Below are 22,689 nucleotides of genomic sequence, written 5' to 3'. Positions count from 1 at the left end.
AGTACCACAGGCTCCACACGTGGCACTCGCAGGATTCTAGAAGTGATGTACATGAAAGAGAGTGGGCAGGGAGAGTGTCCAGAGTGAGATATGTGATGACACTTATTGGCAGTGTGATGGACATCAAGCGCTTCAAGTGTCTACTTGTCACTCAAGTTCCTTTCTTTTCAGATCGGACCAATTCTGTACAAATGTTAGATACTGCTTCAGATAATCACACGCGGCATGAGTGATAGGCTATAGTTGGCCAGAGACCGTTTAAGTACAATTCGTGAAATGTAAAGTGCTGCTTCACATGTCGTAGTCTCTTTTCTTTGTATCACAGAAACCGTACAGCATCGAATCATGACCTCAATAGTATCGCTGACGAGGTATGAATATTAATGAAAGCTGAAAAACATGTACATTGCTGACGTTAAGTAGGCAAACGCTTTCAGACCCTGACGTAGAACTGCGTACAGTTCTCACAAGCACACAGACAATGGGCTTTGGAAGAAGACTGAGAAGAATAAATTGCCTCATCAATCTCTTGCTGAGTATTTAGAAGTGGTGCGTGTCTACTACGGTGGTCTCAGTCTCCTCGACTGATAGCATCACTTGCCCTATAAAGCGAAAGCATGTTGTGTACGTGGGAGTATGTGTGGTATCTAATTCACTCCTGCAAATTTGGTTCAAATGAAATCGGACATGTGATTTCAATAACATTTTATTAACTAGGTTTACTACACGAAAAGTTTCCAAGTAGAACAATTCAATGCAAGTCCAAAATACACACCGACTTGTACAATGTGATAATACGTCACTCGAGCACGAGGCAAGTAAGATACACAATAATCTATAAAGTTGGTCAGTGACAGAATTATGTACAAGAAAGCAAATATCGCATACCTCCCTGAAATATTCAAATATTGAGTTTTTGTGAATTTCTTACTGCCATAGCCCTAGTCTTATCATACGCTATGACAGTTACGTCCCAAGCTGCACCGGGTGTCGCAAATTGAGGTCATTGCCCTAGCCAGGCAGACCAGTTCTCTCGGGAGTATATCACACTACATTCAGGACGTCCTCGTAATGCTTGAGTGCCTGGAAATACTGCTAAGGCACCCAAAATCGCCATGTTTCTTTTGGACCTCAATAACTATAACATATAAAAATCCATTCAAATACATCAAAAGCATCTTGAGTTATAGGTGCAAACACACATACACAACCAAAAGCAATGCCCCGGTCCGAGTTGAACTCCTTCCTGGATGTAACAAGTCAGTCAGTCTTACACACATGCATTGAATCGACGTTGTCAGCTTATTCTGTCAATGTCAGACGGTTTCGTTTTAAGTGGCGTTTGATGATGGCGGTGTTAGATATTTAGTACACATCATCAGTGACTTCACAGCGAAAAGCATAAGTAACCCTCGCTGATACAATGTTGAGAGTACCTGTCAAGTTCTAGGTAATCTTTCTTTCTTTATTTATTTCGGGTATAAAAACAAACCCATAGGAACACAATACATATTTAAAAGAGCTATAGGCTTAACACAAACACCAAATGACATACAAACAAAAGAGGTTTAAACCAAAACTAGATGCACAATAGGCCGTACACATTACAGAAATATGAGTTCCTGTAGTAGGCGTCAGATACTAACAGGCTCCTGATCAAACGGTTCTTTGACAAGCGTAATCTATTTAAGAAATAATAGCATACCCTCCTTCGCCTACATTCGAAAATGTCGGTCAAGAAGTGTACAAACATTCCACTAGCACTGCACCGTCGTGGCAGATTCATGATAATACGGAAGCAATTGTTATACGCAACACGGCATTTAGAGAGAACACTGGCGCTAGTAGAGTTCCATAGTTGCGCGCCAAACAATTGGCCGAACATAACTAGTGAGTGCCAATGTCTTCACGTGTGATGGCATTGGAGTTGACACATCATAGTAATGGGAAACCTGGCCCCTCCTCACCTGTGCTAATGATGCTATTCAACTTTCAAACACTATGACTTCAAGGCAGAACGCATTCCCACGCGCTACCCCACCAAAACTGACAGGTCACGTTCAAAATGCTGTGGTACAGTACATGTTGGTTAGTACGAATGCCCTCACGTGTATTCATAATGGTTTACCCGCAAAGTGATACCGGTTCAACTCAGAAACCTGACGTACTCCTCGCTATACAAACACTATGGATTACACTATGACTTCAGAGCAGGGCTTCGTGCGGCCTTCGCACGCGCTATCCGACCAAGATTGACATGTCACGTTCAAGGTAACGTGGTACAGTACAGGTGACACCGATGTCTTCACGTGTCTTCATATTGGTTGAAGTGATCCTAGTTGATCTCCGAAACCTGACGTACCTCTCGCTATACAAGCACTATGACTTCAGAGCGCCCTTGCAAGTGCCAACCCACGAAGACTGAAATGTCACGTTCAAGGTAACGTGGTACAGCACAGGTGACACCGATGTCTTCAGGTGCAGTGACATATGTTTTACCCACATAGTGATCCCAGTTGATCCCCTACATCTCAACAAACGCACATCAAATAACGAATATCAGACGTTTGTCAGATGTATCTTTCAAAAAGATATCGATCTTATTGATACCTACATGTCACATGTAAATGTATCTCCATGGGGGGGGGGACGTTTTTATCGTTACAGTCACATGGAGCTCATCGGGAGAAGGAACAAAATAAACACCTGCGGAGTTGTTTTCAAGATTCAACATCAAACCAACCATTAACGACATTAACCACGGGAAAGAGATCCGATGTAACGTCTAAGGCATGAGACATTACAGGGACTCCATTGAGAAGAACATATGCTGATACACGTGTGCTGTTGAATATCGCACCCTACATTTTTGTGCTGGGTAATACTGGTAATCCGCGATAAATATTCCGCTGTAGCCTGGTAGTCAGAGTAAGTCCGGTCATCCTGGCACTGAGAAAACTTTCAATCACCTGTGTAAGGTTAATCATCATGCTTTCGCTACCGCAAACCTAGGCAGCTGAGTGCTTCGTGTTATGGACTGACCCAGTTATAAACGTGGATCTCCTGTTGAGATTAAACGCAGGATAGCATCTTATGTGCAGCACGTATAATATCTACAATAGACGCCTGGGGTGGGCGAAATCAAAGCAACATGATGCGTGGATGCACACGTGTTTTTCCTCGTGAGAACTCATTCATTTATAAATGCGGTTCTGCTGTGCTTTTTCAATATGAAACAATATGATAAAGGTTATTGCAAATTGTGCCCGAAGGCTACTAGCAAATAACAGAAAAAAACGACACAACAAAAAACAATGTAACATGTGTCTAGTATAGATACTGACCCTAGATTTCAATTTGTTATGTTTGACTTTTTTTTCAGAAACATCGGAAGACGAAATATACAATTCTTTTTCTAAAAATTGTAAGAGTGACAGACAATAGATAAAAACGTTTCGTTGCCATTATGTAATTTTGAGTACTAGCAGTTACGACTTCACAACTAAGAAGGCAAGAACCTAGCGAAGTACCACGTAAAATTTAATGTTGTTTGGCGTTGTCAGATAGGATATCTGGCTTAACAGTGTATTCTGGAATCCCAGAATCTGATCCTGTTGGGTTGCAGTGGTTCACAACGTTGTCACATCACAAAGATAATGTTAACATCAGGCTGAGTGCCACAGTCTCTACACGTGACACTTACAGGGTTCTAGTAGTGCGGTACATCAAAGAGAACAGGCAGGGAGAGTGCCCTGGACGAAATGATGTGCCACTTCTCGGGCCGATGGACACAATGCGTTTCACCTCGCAAAATGTCACGATCAAGTCCATCATTCAAGTTTTTCTTTTTTGAAAACCAGCTCTTTTTTTTGCGCAAATGCTACTGCAGAAAATGATCACGCAGAACATAAGTGATAGGCCGTGGCCAATGAAGTATAAATTGTGAAATGTAATTATAAACTTTTGAATATAGTATTCTTTTACATGTCGTATTTTCTGTTTTTCGCATCACAGAAATCGCACGTAAACATACTACTATCGCTGACAAAAAACTGAAGAATCACCGATTTCGACACAGAACAATGTACAGTTCTCACCATTACGTACAGTGACACACAGGCAATTGGAAGATGTAGGCCACAGACGTCCATATTGCCTCATCAATCTCAAGTACCTACATGTGATGCGTGTCTACTACGATGGTCCTATTGTCCTCGACTGGGAGCATGATTTGTCACATAGAACAGTTACAGTACCTGACGCATGAGAAAATTGTTGAAATGCATATATGCATAAAAAAATATACCTTAGGCCACACCAACTTAATCTTATGGATGACATCCGCGCGCGCATTGATTTTCGCCTGTTGTCAAAAAAAACAAAAAAAAATCACCTCCTCCAAGGCTACACAGAACTCCGGAACTTGCCGACTTAGATTGCTGCAAAAGGCTAGCATTGTGCCGGCTTATCGGAAAATTGAGGGCGTATGTGGATTGGTATGCCATCGATGTTAGCTAGGGGGATTTTGCGTTTGCAAAGTTGTACGAGAGGATCGCGGCGGCCAGCGAGTATCGTCCAGACAATTTCAAACACGACCTATCCAGAGTGGCTCTCACACGTTCCTTTTGCAACAATGAGAGACATGGGAGAGGAATTGAGGGATTGGCAGAGGCTTCACTGTGAGATTTGTGAGCGTAAACCATGGAATGCTTAATATGGAGTTCAATGCCATGTATGTTGAAACTGCCCTTATGGGTGTATATGAGTATTCTCATCACAGTCATATATCATCCACAGTCCTTGGAGCCAAATACCTTCTAATAGTCTGCTATGATGAACAAGACAACCTACATGTACCTCCTACAAATAAACTGTGTTCTGTGGTTCAATTCGCAATACCAGCTTTGCAATGTACTAGTAGCCCTGTGGTTTAGCAGGATTTTTTTTTTTGCAGGATTTTTCTTTTTTTCGCCCGCGCGCATTAATTTTGGGGTCTCCAGAGGATGTCATCCATATAATCAAGATGGTGTGGCCTTAAATGTAGTAGTTTAAAATTGCTTGTGATCGCCATGAGCTAAAAATAAAGTTCATATGGCTTTTCAAAGTCCGCTTTATCGTATATAAGATCGTGTCTAGTTAAAAGTCACTCAAGCAAATTTGGTTCAAATAAAATTGGACATGCATGTTGATTTCAAGAACATTTTAAGTCCAAAGGAGATACAGGCTTATATGATATGATATGATATGATATGATATGATATGATAAAGACTCCCTCGATCACAGGAGAGGTCGAGTTAGAGATATAAATGAGTCATGACTAGATAGAGGTTATGTTACATTGAAACAATATCTATTAGTCAGGTTGTCAAATGAAACCCACGTCCACACGGTTTCGATTTTTTCCAACCTAGATCTCCTTTTCTTCGCGCGCGTCTTGTGGCGTTTGATAATGGCGGTGTTCAGGAATTATCGGTCCCCCAGGAAAATCGGTCCCCAATCCATGGTGGGCGTGGCCTAAAAAGTACGAAGGCCCACAGGGCCAAACACATAGATATCATCCACAAGCACTGTCTTTGAATTGAATACTTAATGCCAAATATATGAATTGTAAGAAGGTGGGACGGACATTGTCCACAAACACAAATATGAACGTTTCATCAACAAAAAGTATCAGTTTTTGGCCATTGCAGGGACACATTTTCCCGGGGTAGCCAGGATTTCCGGTCCCATCATAGGAAAGTCAACAACTCTTCTCCTAGTAGTGATGCATTTGGAAAAATACTTTATTCTTAAATTACTTTAACTTGAGTTGATGCTCTTAACACAAAAATATAAACGTTTCAAGGACGTCGGACAACAGTCTCTGCATTTGTCCATTGAGGGAATTCAGGGGAAAGGGATTCATTTTCCCGGGGTAGATCTAGCCGGGATTTTCGGTCCCCTCAGAGAAAAGTCAACAACGCTTCTTCTGATGAACTTGGAAGCTTCTTTGTCAACTTCAAGGCGCTTATCGGAAGATTTAACACAACTATAAAGGTTTCAAAGCAAAAAGTTTCAGAACTTGGCCATTGAGGGGATTTCAGGGGAAGGGGACACATTTTCCCGGGGTAGATCTAGGCGGGATTTTCGGTCCCCTCATAGCAAAGTCAACAACGCTGGACTTGGAAATTGTTTGTCAACTTAAGGGACGCTTCTCTGAAGAATTAGCACAACTATAAACGTTTCAAAAGCAACAAAATCTCAGGACTTGGCCATTGAGGGGATTTCAGGGGAAGGGGACACATTTTCCCGGGGTAGATCTAGCCGGGATTTTCGGTCCCCTCAAAGGAAAGTCAACAACGCTTCTTATGATGGACATGGAAATTGTTTTTCAACTTGAAGACGCTTCCCCGAAGACTAAACACAACTATAAACGTTTCAAAAGCAAAAAAAGTCTCAGGATTTGGCCATTGAGGGGATTTTAAGGGGAGGGGAAACATTTTCCCGGGGTAGCCGGGATTTTCGGTCCCCGCATAGGAAAGTCAACAACGCTTCTTATGATACATTTGGAAACCTGTTTTTATACGCTTCTCTGAAGACGTAACACAAATACAAACGCTTTAAAAGCAAAAAGTCTCAGGATTTGGCCATTGTGGGGATTTTAAGGGGAGGGGGATACATTTTCCCGGGGTAGAACTAGCCAGGATTTTCGGTCCCCTCATCAAAAAGTCAACAATGCTTCTTATTTTGGACTTGAAAATTGTTTCTCAACTCTGTAGACTTAACACGCCTATAAATGTTTCAAAAGCAAAAAGTCTCAGCATTTGACCATTGAGGGGATTTCAGGAGAAGGGGACACATTTTCCCGGGGGAAATCTAGGCGGGATTTTCGGTCCCCTCATAGAAAAGTCAACAACGCTTCTTATGATGGACTTGGAAATTGTTTGTCAACTTGAAGACGCTTCTCTGTAGACTTAACACAACTATAAACGATTCAAAAGCAAGATGTCTCAATATTTGGCCATTAAGGGAATTTCAGGGGAAGGGGACACATTTTCCCGGGGTACCCGGGATTTTCGGTCCCATCATAGGAAAGTCAAAAACGCTTCTCCTGATCCATTTGGAATCCTGTTTTTCAACTTGAAGACGCTTCTCTGAAGACTTAACATAACTATAAACGTTTCAAAAGGAAAAGTCTCAAGATTTGTCAATTAAGAGGGAGGGGGACACATTTTCCCGGGGTAGCCGGGATTTTCGGTCCACTCATAGCAAAGTGAAAAACGTTTCTTCTGATGTACTTGGAAATTGTTTGTCAACTTCAAGGCGCTTATCTGAAGATTTAACACAACTATAAAGGTTTCAAAGCAAAATGTTCCAGAACTTGGCCATTGAGGGGATTTCAGGGGAAGGGGACACATTTTCCCGGGGTAGATCTAGCCGGGATTTTCGGTCCCCTCATAGGAAAGTCAACAACGCTTCTTATGGTGGACAAGTTGACAAACAATTTCCAAGTCCGTCATAAGAAGCGTTGTTGACTTTCCTATGAGGGGACCGAAAATCCCGGCTAGTTCTATCCCGGGAAAATGTGTCCCCTTCCCCTGAATTCCCCTTAATGGCCAAATATTGAGACATCTTGCTTTTGAATCGTTTATAGTTGTGTTTAGTCTTCAGGGAAGCGTCTTCAAGTTGAAAAACAATTTCCAAGTCCATCATAAGAAGCGTTTTTTACTTTCCTTTGAGGGGACCGAAAATCCCGGCTTAACCCCGGCCCGGGAAAATGTGTCCCCTTTACCTAAAATCCCCTCAATGGCCAAATGCTGAGACTTTTTGCTTCTGAAACGTTTATAGTTGTGTTATGTTTTCAGAAAAGCGTCTTCAAGTTGAAAACCAGGTTTCCAAGTGCATCAGAAGAGACGTTGTTGACTTTCCTATGAGGGGACCGAAAATCCCGGCTTAACCCCGGCCCGGGAAAATGTGTCCCCTTTACGTTAAATCCCCTCAATGGCCAAATACTGAGACTTTCATCTTTTGAAACGTTTATAGTTGTATTAGGTCTTCAGAGAAGCGTTCAAGATAAGACAAAATGGTGACTTTCCTATGAGGGGACGAAAAATCCCGGCTACCCTGGCCCGGGAAAATGTGTCCCCTTTACCTGAAATCCCCTCAATGGCCAAATACTGAGACTTTTATCTTTTGAAACGTTTATAGTTGTGTTAGGTCTTCAGAGAAGCGTCTTCAAGTTGAAAAACAGGTTTCCAAGTTCGTCAGAAGAGACGTTGTTGACTTTCCTATGAGGGGACCGAAAATCCCGGTTTTCCCCCGGCCCGGGAAAATGTGTCCCCTTTACCTGAAATCTCCTCAATGGCCAAATGCTGAGACTTTTTGCTTTTGAAACGGTTATAGTTGTGTCAGGTCTTCAGAGAAGCGTCTTCAAGTTGAAAAACAAGCGCCTAGGGTCAAGATAAGACAAAATGTTGACTTTCCTATGAGGGGACCGAAAATCCCGGTTTTACCCCGGCCCGGGAAAATGTGTCCCCTTTACCTGAAATCCCCTCAATGGCCAAATACTTAGACTTTTATCTTTTGAAACGTTTATAGTTGTATTAGGTCTTCAGAGAAGCGTCTTCAAGTTGAAAAACAGGTTTCCAAGTGCATCAGAAGAGACGTTGTTGACTTTCAAATTAGGGGACCGAAAATCCTGGCTACCCTGGCCCGGGAAAATGTGTCCCCTTGAGATGAAATAGCACAATGGCCAAAACCCTTTGAAAAGTTTATATCAATTTTCATAGAATCGTCTTTAAGTTGAAAATTAGGGTCCGAAGTAGACCAGAGGACGACTGTTTCAACTTTACTATGAGGGGACATTATTTGTCGACAATGTCGGCAGTGTAGAATTGTTATCTTACAACCTATGTTGTTGTGGGCCTTCGTACTTTTAGGCCACGCCCACCAGTCTCAAATGTGGACCAATGGCAGGAGGGGGACCGATTTTCCCGGGGGGACCGATAATTCCTGAACAGCGCAGTGTTCAATCTTCAAACGTAAGGCACATGATTTCGTAGAAAAAGGCCTAAGCTTAAGTGGTTTTCGCCAGTTCGCACGTTCTTCGCCCTCCACCGTCTTCACGTGTGGTGACATATGGGTTAACACTTAATATCTGTATAGCCGGTAATGAACCTCGTCTCAGAAACGTAGCGTACTCCTCGCCTTTGTAAAGACACATCATTCAGATTTCAAACACAATCACTTCAAAGTAGGGCTTCAAGTGGCCTTCCCACGCGCCACCCCACCAAGATTGACATGTCACGTTCAATGTGCCGCGGTACAGTGCATGCAGGTGAGCACGAATGTCTTCACGTGCCTCTATGTGGGTTTACCCGGCCCGCAACGTGACCCCTTTTAAACTCAGAAACTGACGTACTTCCCGCTATACAAGCACTAAGTAGTACTATGGCTAAAGAGCGGGGCCTAAGTATTCTTCCCACGCCCTGCCCCACCTAGCGTCGCGTTGTAGACAGCGTGAAACAGCTGTATATCGATGTCTTCACGTGTGGAGACATGAGTTTACCCGCAACGTGATCCCGGCTAAACTCAGAAACCTGCCGTGCTCCTCGCTATACAAACCGTGACTATATGGATTACACTATGACTTCAGACCAGGGCAGAAGTGTAACCAGGGTGATATGTCATGTTCTAGATAGTGTGGTGTGCACCGATGTCTCAGGTGTGATATGGGTTTACCCTTCAAAGTGATCCCAGTTAAACTCAGAAACCTAACATACTCCTCCTATACAAACACTGTGGATTACACCATGACATCAGAGCAGGGCCTAAGTGGTCCATGCGGTATGTCGTGGCATGTCACGTTTTAGATGGTGTGGTACAGCACAAGTGAGCACGAATGTCTTCATGTGTGATGACATATGGGTTTACTCGTAAAATGATGCCAACTAAGAAACCTGACGCACTCCTCGCTATGCAATCTCTATGGATTACACTATGACTTCTGAGAATGGCCTAATTATAATTGGTCCTCGTACGCGCTACCCCACCAACAATTACATGTCATGTGGTAACGTTACAGTACAGGTGAGCACGGATGTCTTCACGTGTGGTTAAATTTGCGTTTACTCGCTCAGTGATCCCAATTGAAGCCCACATCCTGACGTTCTCCAGCCTTAGCACTCACTTCCCCAGTGACGTGTTATGTTTTAGTGGTGCATAATTTTTGTGTGCATTATCGGTAATAAACCACCTTTCGGCGTAACGCACTAGGTTTAGTGTACTGTAAGCACAAGCTGCGAAAGACTGTAATGTTTGATCCACTCTTTGGGCCCCTACTACTTTCGATAAGTGTGGTGAGATCTTGGATGTGCTCGAGGGATGGCTTTCCTTAAACACGGACATGTAATAAAGATATGAATCAATCGTTAACGTTAATCAAGTCAGAGTCTTATAAGCCTAATCATCACATCTCTGTATCAACAGAGTTGTCCAAATACTTCTTCCCTATAGCTAATTACGCACGTACCGTGTGTTTCAGAGGGTTGTCCGTGCACGTCTATAAATGAGAAGCACGCACATGTCCACGTAACCTCACATGTCCTCCAGTGCATGTGTCTACTAGAGAAACTGGGTACAATCAGTTGAAGATGTCTCCATTAACAATAACAACCACCAGCTTTGACAGTGGCGTATGGGCAAATGAGACGTTCTATGACCTAAGGCCCATTTTTGCAGATGATAATACATTGGCGCATGTGCTTCAAACTACATAAGCGTTTTTCACCTTTAATGACGTGTGAGATTGGAGTATAAGCTTTTTGGTGCCGTTTTCTTGTCCCACGACGCTAGAATTCTTTACAATTAATGCTAAATGTTTTAAAATTGTAATAGCCTCTAACAATGCACATTGATATGACTGTAGTATCAATGTGCATTGATACAGTACTAGGCCCCACACATATTTGCTGCACATTGACGGAGCCTGGTTGGGCGGTAATGTTTGCAACAACCTCTACGTGGTACTGTACATCTATATTTACTAACCTCATTTGGTACAAACATGAAGATACGAGGATTTCGAACATGGAAAACATTTTACAACAAAACAAATTCAGTTCCAACTTAAACACCCCTTCACAAAGCTTGCTACGCTGATGTTTGAGCAATGTTCCCCACCACTGCAAATTTATCCGACCTACCGCTACAGGCTTAGGTGCATATCATTGGGACATTTTTGGCGAGGCATTCTACGATGAAAATATTATCGTGTCATGTTCTTTATTAACATTGCAAATATACCCGATATTCAGTTGGCGTTGCACGAGTTTATTATTGTAACCTTTCGTATGCCACGATTCTATTTTCATAGCCACTCTACAAGCAAAGTCAACCACGATGTCTTCACGTGATCACCTCATGATCATTATTGCGGCAAGAACAGATGACGTCATATGTTATTCAAACGGTTACCTTTACTTAACCCAGACGTGCCCTACTGTTGCTGTACTAGCGAGAGGTGTGTGTTCTTGGAATCATTTACATCGGCCAAATACAGGAAACTGTTGGTTTCACCGCAACTAGTAAAACTATAATATCTATCCCTAAGCCGAACTGCTGACGTTGTCTGGTAGGATGTTATTTAGGATCGACGTGTTTATCCTTAGATAGTCTTGCTTGTTGATGTTTTATAGATAGAAGACAAATGATCTTTCACATTACCAGGTAGTGATATGGCCACTGACAGAGAGGATGTTGACAAAACGTTCGGAGGTGATCCAAATCTTCGGTTGTTTACGGTATACCGTAACGATTAGATAGCTTTGGAAATGCCACCTTTGGTGTAGATACAACCCTATCTATTAGCTTAGGTAGGTGTTATTGTTTTAACTTAATAGAATGAAACCCGGTTTGTTGAAAACAAACACCTTGTGACGTCTTGCTTGATCAAGTTGATGGATATCAACTTTGTGGGGTGGAAATATGATTTATGAACAGGGAAACCTAGACACATCACTCATGTAAGGCCCACTGTGTACGTCCCACAAGTGAAAAGATTAATCAAGTTTTGAAATTTAAAAAAACAACAACAACTAACAATTCATTTATTTCACACACACCGATTTCTCATGGCTTCCTTAACGCTGGTATGTCTCCTGGCAAGACACTCTTAAACCAATTGTCCATTTTCTTTAACCATCCAAGTCTTATGCTTAGGTCACATTTCCAAAGCGGGGCCCGGTCGGGCAGATTGCGGGAACGAAAAGCATAATATTAAATACAACAAAGGTCACAAAACGTAAGAAATTTACTCCTTACTAGAAATTGTGTATTTTCTTGATATGCATATTTTATTTTTCGTTTTCGCAAACATCCCGACCGGGCCCCGGCTGGGAAATGTGACCCTAGCATAAGTGCATGGATAGAAAGTGGAGCATTGAATTCTACGAACTGCCGAAATTTCTGCCACCTGCAACTGTCGGTGACCACGCACGACTTAAAATGCATTTCACGGATTCTTGGCCAAGACACGATAATGGCAATGTAGGAGAAACGTGTATTGTATTGTATTACCGTAGAAAGCTCAGACAGGCTTACTAAGGTTTCCTGTGATGTTGGGAATGGACTATAGCTGTAAGTGCAGGCATGTCTGGAAGCTTTAATGTATTTAAGTGATGCTAGGAGCACCTGTGCAATGACCGAGTGGGTAGAGTGTTCGCCTTGCATACGGTAGGTCGTGAATTCGATCCCCGGCCGGGTTATACCAAAGACTCTAAAAAATTGTTCACACTGCTTTCTCTGCTTAGCACTCAGCATTTGGGAAAGAGGAAGTTAAACACACACCACTACCAGTGGACTAGCCCCCTGCTGTAGTGACTTTCAAAAATTGTGTGGATCAGGGCTGCCGAAACTGAGATAGGCGTAGCCTGGAATCCAGACCTATTATACATGTAGACTCGGGAGCTATAATAGGTCTGGATTCAAGGAGAGAGACTCGGGAGCTATAATAGGTCTGGATTCCAGGCTAAGATAGGCGCCTTCTTATGCACCGTCTGGTGCGGGGAGGACTTTAACTTTTAAGTTTAAGGAACACCAGATGTACATCTTTGTGTGTATCCAGCAAGGTTATGATTAAAGTCATTACTTTCAGCTCTTCTTGCAGCAATGGTTTTCATCCATTTTATTACATTTTCCTAAAAGCATGTCACAATGAACCTCTTCTAATTTCAGAGTCTAATTGCCAGATTTTTGAATCTCATTTCTTTGATAAACCTGCGTCGTTCAATTCGCAACAGGCTAAAGTAAAAAGATAGAAAAGTATGATAAGAAACAAGTAGTCGATTGTTTTGGCCCTCACGACGCATTATTTGTTAATGGACCGGTATTAGGGTGGCTTTTACTGACTTATGGAATAAGTGAATGATATTCTCCTTCAGGCACACTGCGAGGAGTGTGTTTTTCTCATTACTGATGCGCCGTCTCCTTAGCAACCGCATCATTATGCACGAGCTCTTTCATACCAATCAAATAAATGTATTTTCCAGCCAATCCATAAGAGAAGCGTTGCTACTTATTTTACAGCCACAGTTTCCCCAGGTCTCAGAATGAGCGTAACAGTGAAATTTCTCGCAGCCCAAGCGGCGTTTCCTCGCCTGCAGGCAGACAGCGGACAGTCTGACAACGTTTCTTCGGGCGAGGTGGCCAGCAGCCCCGAGAACATGTTCCCGGTCGACTCGATGGTCTGTGGAGTCGTGCTTTCGCTCCTGACACTGTTCATGCTGGCCGTGAACGGACGGGTTATTCTAGCCTTTATTTGGGACAAGAAGCTGCGGTATCCTAGCAACCTACTTGTACTGAATCTGTCGGTGTCGGACTTTCTGTTCGGTTTGATCTCTCTCCCGTTACTGACTGTGAACCAGGTGACGGGCCGGTGGGTCTTAGGCCAGACCGCCTGCTCTCTGTGGCAGTTCGTCACCTTGTGGATGAGATGTGAATCTGCCTTCACCTTGGCGCTGATCAGCTTCGACCGATACCTCATGGTCAAGCGGGCGGCGGAGTACCGCCGGAAGACCCGCCGGACACAGACGTTCGTCCTGCTAGTGGGTAGCTGGGTGCTGTCCTTGGTGCTGACGGGACCTGCCGTACTCGTGTGGGACGTCCTGCTGGAAAAGGACGTTGTGTGGGAGGAGAGATGTCTGACAGACTTTGTGCTGGAGGCGCCGGCCTACAACATGTTTCTCCACACCCTGATGTTGGTGGGACCCAGCGCGATCATGGCGTTCTGCTACCTACAGGTCGTGCGCGACCTCAAGAAGCGCGCCGAGCGACGCGCTAAGAACACGCACAGAGTCGGACGGTTTGAAGACAAGCAGAAGGCAAACAAGTCACCTAAAAACAAGAAAGACGACAGCACTGAAAAGTCACCGCCATCAGCAGTGGGGTCTTGTCGCCAGGCAAAGATGGACGTATTAGTGACGTTCGCGGAGACGAAAGGTAGATGTATCGGAGCCCATCCGATCCTTGTCGTTGCGAAGACTATTGCGAATAAGCAAAGCAATTCAGAATCTGACTTGAAACTGAACACAAAACAGGACACGACTGTAGACATAGTGAAAGGATTAACAGGTACCAGGTTTCGGAAAATAACTCTAAGTATGGAGTTTAAAGTATCTCGGACGGTAGGACTTCTGATATTTGTGTATATCGTTACTTGTGCACCATTGAACATAGCGACAGTTGTGATGGGGATTTTCCACGATGTCATCACCACTTCATTGTATAAAATCCTTTTCGTTGTCATGGCGATCAGCGGGGCAGCCAATCCAGTGGTATATGCTTATCGTAGTCCACCAATCAGAGAGCATATGTTGAGTGCGCCTTGTAGAAAAGGAACAGCACAGAGTAACGGTAAAATCTTCAGAGCGTAATTCTCATACAATTGCTTTATATGGTCTATAATCATATTGACCATGACGTTTATTTCATCAAGTGAATATCTCTATGGAAGTGATATTGAAAATCAATGTTTTCAGAACTAATAGTATTGGAGAAACATTCTGTATCTGTATCTATATAGCCGGTATAACTGCCATTCGGCGTAACACACCAGCTAACATTGTATGAAGAAAACGGAATAAATATATTTATGTATATTTCTTGTGTTTGCTTATTTCACATTTATGATTAACTAGAGTTTGGCGACCTCATACCTCCATGACATATTCCGAGCTGTTGATAATTTCATGCAAATGACATTACACATTTAGATAACCTATGCATGGTGATGTTCACCTTTAACTATCTTACACAAGAATGGAATTCCTATCATTCCCTACTAAGGAGTAGTGGCATTTACGTATCAATTCTGCTAATTTGACCCTTATTACTCCGGGAAGGAGGATGACCTCCTTCTGGGAGTATTGGGGATGCATTTGTTTGCGCGTTCGCAGCTATAACTCACGATCCCGTTGTCGCATTGGTGTGTAACTTGGCATATCGTTTGCCTGGTTCGGCGTGGTGATGCACAATAGCTTTGTTACACCATAACTACTTTAAGCGTCAATCCAATATCGTAATTGCACCCCTATAATTAATGCTATGTCCCACTGCCCTGCCATAGGGACCATGTTATAATCCGTTATGCGTGACTGGAATACTTCAGGCAGATACGGGGTATAAATCTTCCTTACTTGCTGTGATCGTATAGTCACTGTTACATTGAAAAATAGACAACGTGCATCACCACACGCAACCTAGCAAACGATATACCAAGTTGCATACCAATGCGGCAACGGGAATTGTGAGTTTTAGCTGCGAACATGTGTAGAGTGACCTCCAGTCTGTGTATTAAGTATGCCGTGTCCACTCACAACTCGCATACAGTATGTGCGCACGGGACGGACGATGCACTTTTACGCACAGTGTGAAAATGGGAAATCTCTGGACCTTCAAACTTACCACACTTGTAGTTTATAATACAGAGGCTGTGACAATGTAAAAAGTTTACGCAGGGGATGAAAGATTGTTGAGAAATATCTTTCAGAAATGTGCGCGCACCAGTGTCACTTCCGGGTGGTTAGATCCGGTGACCTTTGACCTTCGTGAAATGTTACGATAATATAAATTAGCCTTTTTTATTGCAAATAGCTTGATAGCTATAGATCAGGCCGGCCTGCTATAAATTGTGGAAAGAGGATTTACTGCATGTTTGTGATTTCTGATACATCTTAGTTGTAAGGCTGAATGGTTCGTTGATAATTGAAAAGGGGCCATCTAGATCTAACTTTGTGACTTTTCCCGGAATTTCTAGATCCCATCTATGCCATGCTGTAAAAACATACTTTTCAGCAGGTTGACCACTCCTGTATTGAAAGAAAAAGATAAACAAACACTTTTTCTTTACTTGCTCTAAAACACTACTTGGACTGTGCAGAGATGCAATTTGTGTGGGTCAATACTTGTACATACTATAAATACTTCACGGAGAATTGTGTCCTACGGACTCTTGTTTGTGTGTTTGGTGTCTGTTTCTGTTCAATCTTCTACGAATTACATGATTGTGTTGCGTGCTTCGAAGGCTCATAATAGAAACATTGAAATCAGATAATTTCCTCATAAATTCTGAAAATTTTGTCCTTATTTGCATAACTTGTATCTAATTACTGACACCCCTGTCCAATTATAAGCTACCCGCGTATAAAGGTTGTTCCTTTCGTCAGTATCCTCTTTGAAAGAATTTAGCAAAAACCTCCCTGCAGTTCCGGAACAAGCTGCTAGAAGACTTATGTCACAGCACAAGAAATATCTACACTCAAAAATCGTGACCATAGTTTGTCCATAACACGAGATATTAAAATAGTAGTACCATAACAGTTTCAGTACCATAACAAGCCTTTAAGGGCCCCCTCACACTACTTGTGCGTATATTCATGTGCGCATGAGTTACGTATTAACATTTTTTGCTTTAGGTAAGGTTTGTGGGGAAGAAGTTGATTTCTACTTTAACGCACCGTTGTGTAGCCTGCTTACCCAACCAAAGAAATTACTTTTTCCGTCGCAAACTTTACCTAAACCCAAAAGATGTTAAGACGCAACTCATGCGGACTTGTATATTCGCACAAGTGTGAGAGGGGCGTAAAGTATAACCGCTTTTCCGTTGCTACCATGATTTCCCTGATCCCCGCAGTAAGAGGTTTGAATTCGAAGCACTTACTTAATCTTGAATATGGAACGGAATTCTTGGAAAAACAGTACGTTCAAGTCTTCTTGTGAACAAGTTGCCGCTCTCTAAAATGCATTAGTCTTTACAGGGACTGTACTATCTGAAGTTTGAGCGGTATCGTAAACGCTTGTTCCAATATGATAACGTAACATAACCAATTAACGTCATATGTATTCAAAACGTATTTATCCTAAAACCGCGCGGACAGAGCCAAATTTCAAACCCATGGGCAGAAATATCAGCTCTTCTAAAAAGAAAATGCATGGTCTGTAAGTTTTTCTCTGCCTGTTTAACGCCATGCGAGCATGTATTTATACTGAGGTACATGATGAAGAATTGTGCTAGGGTAACCTATTATCGTCCACTTCTGAATCTTTTCCCTTCTAGTGCTATGCTTGAAGAACATAGACCAGAAAAAATGCACAGTAACTGTCCAAAGTAGTCTGCAGACAAATGACAGTAAAATCACTACGTCTGTCCGGCCTCTTGCTTAACGCGATGGAAAAAAAAAAACAATGTTTATCTGTAAATTTCCCCCACATGCGCGGCACGTGGCGTTCACGTGGTAAACGCATGGCCATTATGTTTTGCTGTGTAAACATTAAAGAGATGGCTAAGGATCATACTTATGATGTTCTTTATTGCTCGTGAGAACAGGCTTTGGCATAATACACTGCGACATGTGGACGTGAGCCAAACCGGGCGTAAATAGGTTCTGCACGTAAATAGGTCATGTTACGTTAGATAGTCTAAAAAAAACCTGTCTTCTGGGATGATATGTTCTGCCGACATGACAAATTTTCCTGGGCATAATTATCATAACAAGTACACCTGATACTAAATGACAGTAGCAACCAAAACGTCGGCAAAAAATATCACCACAAACACAGACGACAGGTTTCTTGTAGACTGTTCACGATATTGGAGCAAGCGTTCACAATACCGTACATTCCCCTCAAACCCTCTCAATCTGGCGTCCAGATTGATGTGTTTTAGAGAGCGTCAGCTTTTTCACACTAGGCCTTGAATGTGATTTTTTCAAAAAAAATCCGTTCTATTTTCAACATCGAGTTAAGTGCGCTATACCTCTTACGTCTAAGAGCGGGGCAATCAAACCACGGCAACTATTTTCTCTATGTCCCGTACAAAGTATGAATTACTGTTAGATATACTTTAAACATGACATCGTGTCATTCGGCATCGCACTATTCACAATATGTTTCCTTTGAATGGTTATTTGCATTTTACTTATGATTATAATAAACAGACTTACACCTATGGTTATTATATGAAGGTTTCTATTCTATACCTTTGCAAATACGCCCTTGTGTCAGGAAGGAATAGATCCCTTCATAGATGAGGTTTTTCCCTCTCCTTGGTACTGAAATATATATCAATGACTCTATTGTAACGCTTACAAACTACACTGTTGCTGTATCACAACATTTCTTAAAGATATGTGCATCAAATCTGTTCCCCTGTAGGCTTGTCCATCCTTATTAGGAGATGTATCTCAAATTTGATATTAGGCACTTTGCCTCGCGTGAACCTCAACTTTACCTAGGGAAAATAGTCTCCTATACGACTTATTACCACTGATTTATCATATTTGTTAAACCATACAGGGCAGATTGTACTATGAAAGGCATTTGTTAGTTCTGTTGATTCGGAGAAACTCACATGCTCGAGTCGTGACGGTTATTTTTAAACCGTGTCAACTCTCGGTCACCGTACCTGACGTGCATATGCGTTGTTGTTTACAGGCTCTAATGAGAAAAGGGAAGTGCAGTCGTCAGAGCACATAGAAAAACATGTTTACTTATCATGATTAAAACGTGACTTATTGATGTGTTTTGCAAAGATTCGTCATTAGTTTCTCTCAGCTTGATGAACATTTTCTAAGGTCGAATCTATCCAAGACAGGTCATTGTCGTCATTTTCACCGTTAGGGGATTACTTATTACATACATATTGTGTACATCATTTTACGCACAGCTTGGGGACCTATGTATTCAGCAGTGATTACATTCATTTGAGAATATAAGCATTTGGGAACAAGCACATTTATTGCGACTGTTACGTGAAGTGGACAGATGATTGCAAACCACACGTGCCGATCACCTCTTGATCTCTGGTCCCCGTGTTGTTGAGACATAAAGACCATTAGTGCACCTTGACTATCTAATCACCAAACGATCGTTAGCCGTCTTGTTGGGCCGTTAGGCTTCTGATGAGGGAGCAGCAGCTTGGAAAAGCGCTGGGCTAATTACACGCACGTGGACTAGCCTCCTGTCATCCAGCTTTAAAAAAAACGCCATGAAACAGTCTGATAAATAGTCAGTATGGTCTAGCAATAGTGTGTTCACCTCGTGGGTGGTCGTGAGGTCAATCCCGGTGGGATAATTTTCTCTTTTCTAGTCTTATTTTTGCACCATCTTCAAGGGCCATCCTCAACGTTAGGGTTATATAAGGTGTTGTGGTTAACAGGATCATGAGGTGTTGTTCACAAGCTCATCAAAGGCTGTAAGGTGTGCTCTGAATGGCTCCTAACAAATCTATTCCTGTCAATAGTAGAAGTAAGTCTTATTAACATCCTGTCAATAAGGTGAACAAAATGTAATTGACATGAACATCCTGTCAATAGTGAACATTATTCTTATGGACAGAAACATAATAGCCTGGGCCTCAAAGATTTGTTTTCGTTTACGTTGTACGTACAGTAACTGTTGTACTATGTCATGTGTCCCCGTTGTCGCGTGGGAAGATATCAAATATTTGCTGTGCAATTGTTTTGTGTTGCGAATCAAATGCTGCTAGGCCATAGGCATTAGACAATCGCTTTTGACGGAAGTAGTGCTCCACATGGCAATTTGTTTGCACTATGGACATAATGCAAACAGTATGTAAGACATGGTGATGTAGATAGATAGATAGATCAGGATGACGCGGAGAAAACTATATTCCTACAAGTTAGATAAGATCCCATCTTCAGGACATTCGAATAGAGCTCTGGGCTAATCGAAACACATACATTTTGTTACTGAGAAAGGAATCGCCTTTTATGTACAGACTTGTAAGGAAGTGACACCTAGCGGTTTCGGTCTTTGATGCAGTTTCTAGATGTGTCAAAAGAACCTTAGCTGGTTGGCTAAAGGTTGGCGATGTAAACTAATTCTGCAATCCATCTATAGTGACTGTACTAAGACCCACTGGACGCCCTGGTGAACTGTAGGCAATCACTCATACATCAAAGCACACGTCACTCACAGATCAAAAAGAAGATTCGTACTCTGGCAGTTATATATCGTAAATTTATTCCTTTTCTGAACTATCACGATACAGCTGTCAGATCAATATAAATTTTGCAAGAAAGTTGCAATTCATGACATAAAAACATCACTTAATGTACAGTACGGCATTGTTTGATTTGCTGAGCCAAATCCAGTGTTGTTTTCGTTACAAAAGTAAAGATGATGACTACATCATGTTCAGACGAATGTTTTGCCATTACTTTGTGCTGCACCCCTTCTACAAGCCACACTCAAAAGATGCTCTCTGATTGGTGGACTACGATAAGCATAGAGCACCGGATTGGCTGCCCCGCTGATTGCCATGACGATGAAAAGGATTTTGTACAATGATAAGCTGACGACATCGTGGACAATCCCCACAACAACTGTCGCTATGTTCAAGGGTGCACAAGTAACGATATACACAAATATCAGAAGTCCTACCGTCCGAGAAACTTTGTCCTCATTAGTTAAAGTTCTTTTGCGGAACATGGAAGCCGCGAAGATCTTCTCTGTGTCTACGGAAGTCTTAGGTTGTTCTTGCCGTTTTGTGTGATCCGGGTCGCCTTGCTTACTGTCCACCGTCTTTGCAACGGCAAAGATCGGGTAGGCTTCGATGCATTTATCTTTCGTCTCCGCGATCGTTACCAATACGTCCTTCTTTGTATGGCGGCAAGACCTCACTGCTGGTGGCGGTGTCTTCGACTTGTCAGAGCTGTTGTCTTCCTTGTCTTCAGGTGGCTCGTTTGACTTTTGTTTGTCTTCGAACCGCCCTACTTTGTGCAGCAGCGGTGACCTGTTCTTAGCGCGGCGCTTAGCACGCTTCTTGAGGTCGCGCACGACCTGTAGGTAGCAGAACGCCATGATCGCGCTGGGTCCCACCAACATCAGGATGTGGAGAAACGTGTTGTAGGCCGGCGCCTCCAGCACAAAGTCTGTCAGACATCTCTCCTCCCACACAACGTCCTTTTCCAGCAGGACGTCCCACACGAGTACGGCAGGTCCCGTCAGCACCAAGGACAGCACCCAGCTGCCCACTAGCAGGACGAACGTCTGTGTCCGGCGGGTCTTCCGGCGGTACTCCGCCGCCCGCTTGACCATGAGGTATCGGTCGAAGCTGATCAGCGCCAAGGTGAAGGCAGATTCACATCTCATCCACAAGGTGACGAACTGCCACAGAGAGCAGGCGGTCTGGCCTAAGACCCACCGGCCCGTCACCTGGTTCACAGTCAGTAACGGGAGAGAGATCAAACCGAACAGAAAGTCCGACACCGACAGATTCAGTACAAGTAAGTTACTAGGATACCGCAGCTTCCTGTCCCAAATAAAAGCTAGAATAACCCGTCCGTTCACGGCCAGCATAAACAGTGTCAGGAGCGAAAGCACGATTCCGCAGACCATCGAGTCGACCGGGAACATGTTCTCGGGGCTGCTGGCCACCTCGCCCGAAGAGACGTTGTCAGACTGTCCGCTGTCTGCCTGCAGGCGGGGAAAAGCCGAGCGGGCGGCAAGATATCTCACTGAGACGCTCATTCTTCTTCCTTCGTACCGAACCGGAGAGAAATGGGGTCTGAACTAGCAGTGATTCCGATACGAAGAATCATCATTTATGTGAAAAGAGCTCGTGCATGATGATTACGGTTACCAAGGAGACGGCGCATTAGTAATGAGAAGAGCACGTTCCATGAAGCGTGCTTGCGCAAGTGGAACATCATTCGTCTATTGAAGAAGCCTGCTGAGTCCGACTTAAGCTGCTTCCATTAACAAATAACTCCCCCGCATAGATCAAAGTATGGGGTGTTTTCTACCGCAGCCGGTCGGGCTTAAAGTACACTTTCTCAGGAAAAAAAACTTGGTTATGTAATAAAAATATACAATATTTTGCACTTGACTTTGAAAGCAAGCAGAGTACATATGTTTGATATGTTTCTGATAGAATTGAGTGGAGATTGAAAATAATTCTTATTACGACTTTTATTATATAGCGAGATGGATGGAGTTGTGTTTTTTTTACTTCGCTTTTGGACAGTCAAGGACGACGTGTAACTGCAATTGTTCGTAACTTATTTCAACAGTGCCACAAACAATATCCAAATTTTTACACCTGGGTGTAGTGAGGAAAACCGTGTCATGTGCCTTTCCCAATGCACAACATCGGTGGCGTCAGGGGATTCGAACCCGGGGACCACTAGGTT

At 42.9% G+C, this 22,689-nt stretch overlaps 2 protein-coding genes across 2 annotated transcripts; one reads left to right on the top strand and one right to left on the bottom strand.

The window, feature by feature from the left end:
* The first annotated feature begins 13,587 nt into the window (after positions 1-13,587).
* Positions 13,588-15,200, top strand: LOC136437245 (histamine H3 receptor-like). The gene is made up of 2 exons (XM_066431726.1): positions 13,588-14,476; positions 15,175-15,200. The coding sequence occupies exons 1-2, from the start codon at positions 13,588-13,590 to the stop codon at positions 15,198-15,200; spliced, it is 915 nt and encodes a 304-aa protein (XP_066287823.1).
* A 5,408-nt stretch (positions 15,201-20,608) lies between these two features.
* LOC136437487 (histamine H3 receptor-like) lies at positions 20,609-22,269 on the bottom strand. The gene has a single exon (XM_066432107.1). The coding sequence runs from the start codon at positions 22,025-22,027 to the stop codon at positions 20,693-20,695; it is 1,335 nt and encodes a 444-aa protein (XP_066288204.1). The 5' UTR covers positions 22,028-22,269; the 3' UTR covers positions 20,609-20,692.
* Positions 22,270-22,689: the final 420 nt, after the last annotated feature.

The sequence above is a fragment of the Branchiostoma lanceolatum genome, chromosome 6 (genome assembly GCF_035083965.1).
Source record: "Branchiostoma lanceolatum isolate klBraLanc5 chromosome 6, klBraLanc5.hap2, whole genome shotgun sequence".
Taxonomy (NCBI): domain Eukaryota; kingdom Metazoa; phylum Chordata; class Leptocardii; order Amphioxiformes; family Branchiostomatidae; genus Branchiostoma; species Branchiostoma lanceolatum.
This window is presented reverse-complemented; position numbering and strand designations above follow the sequence as displayed.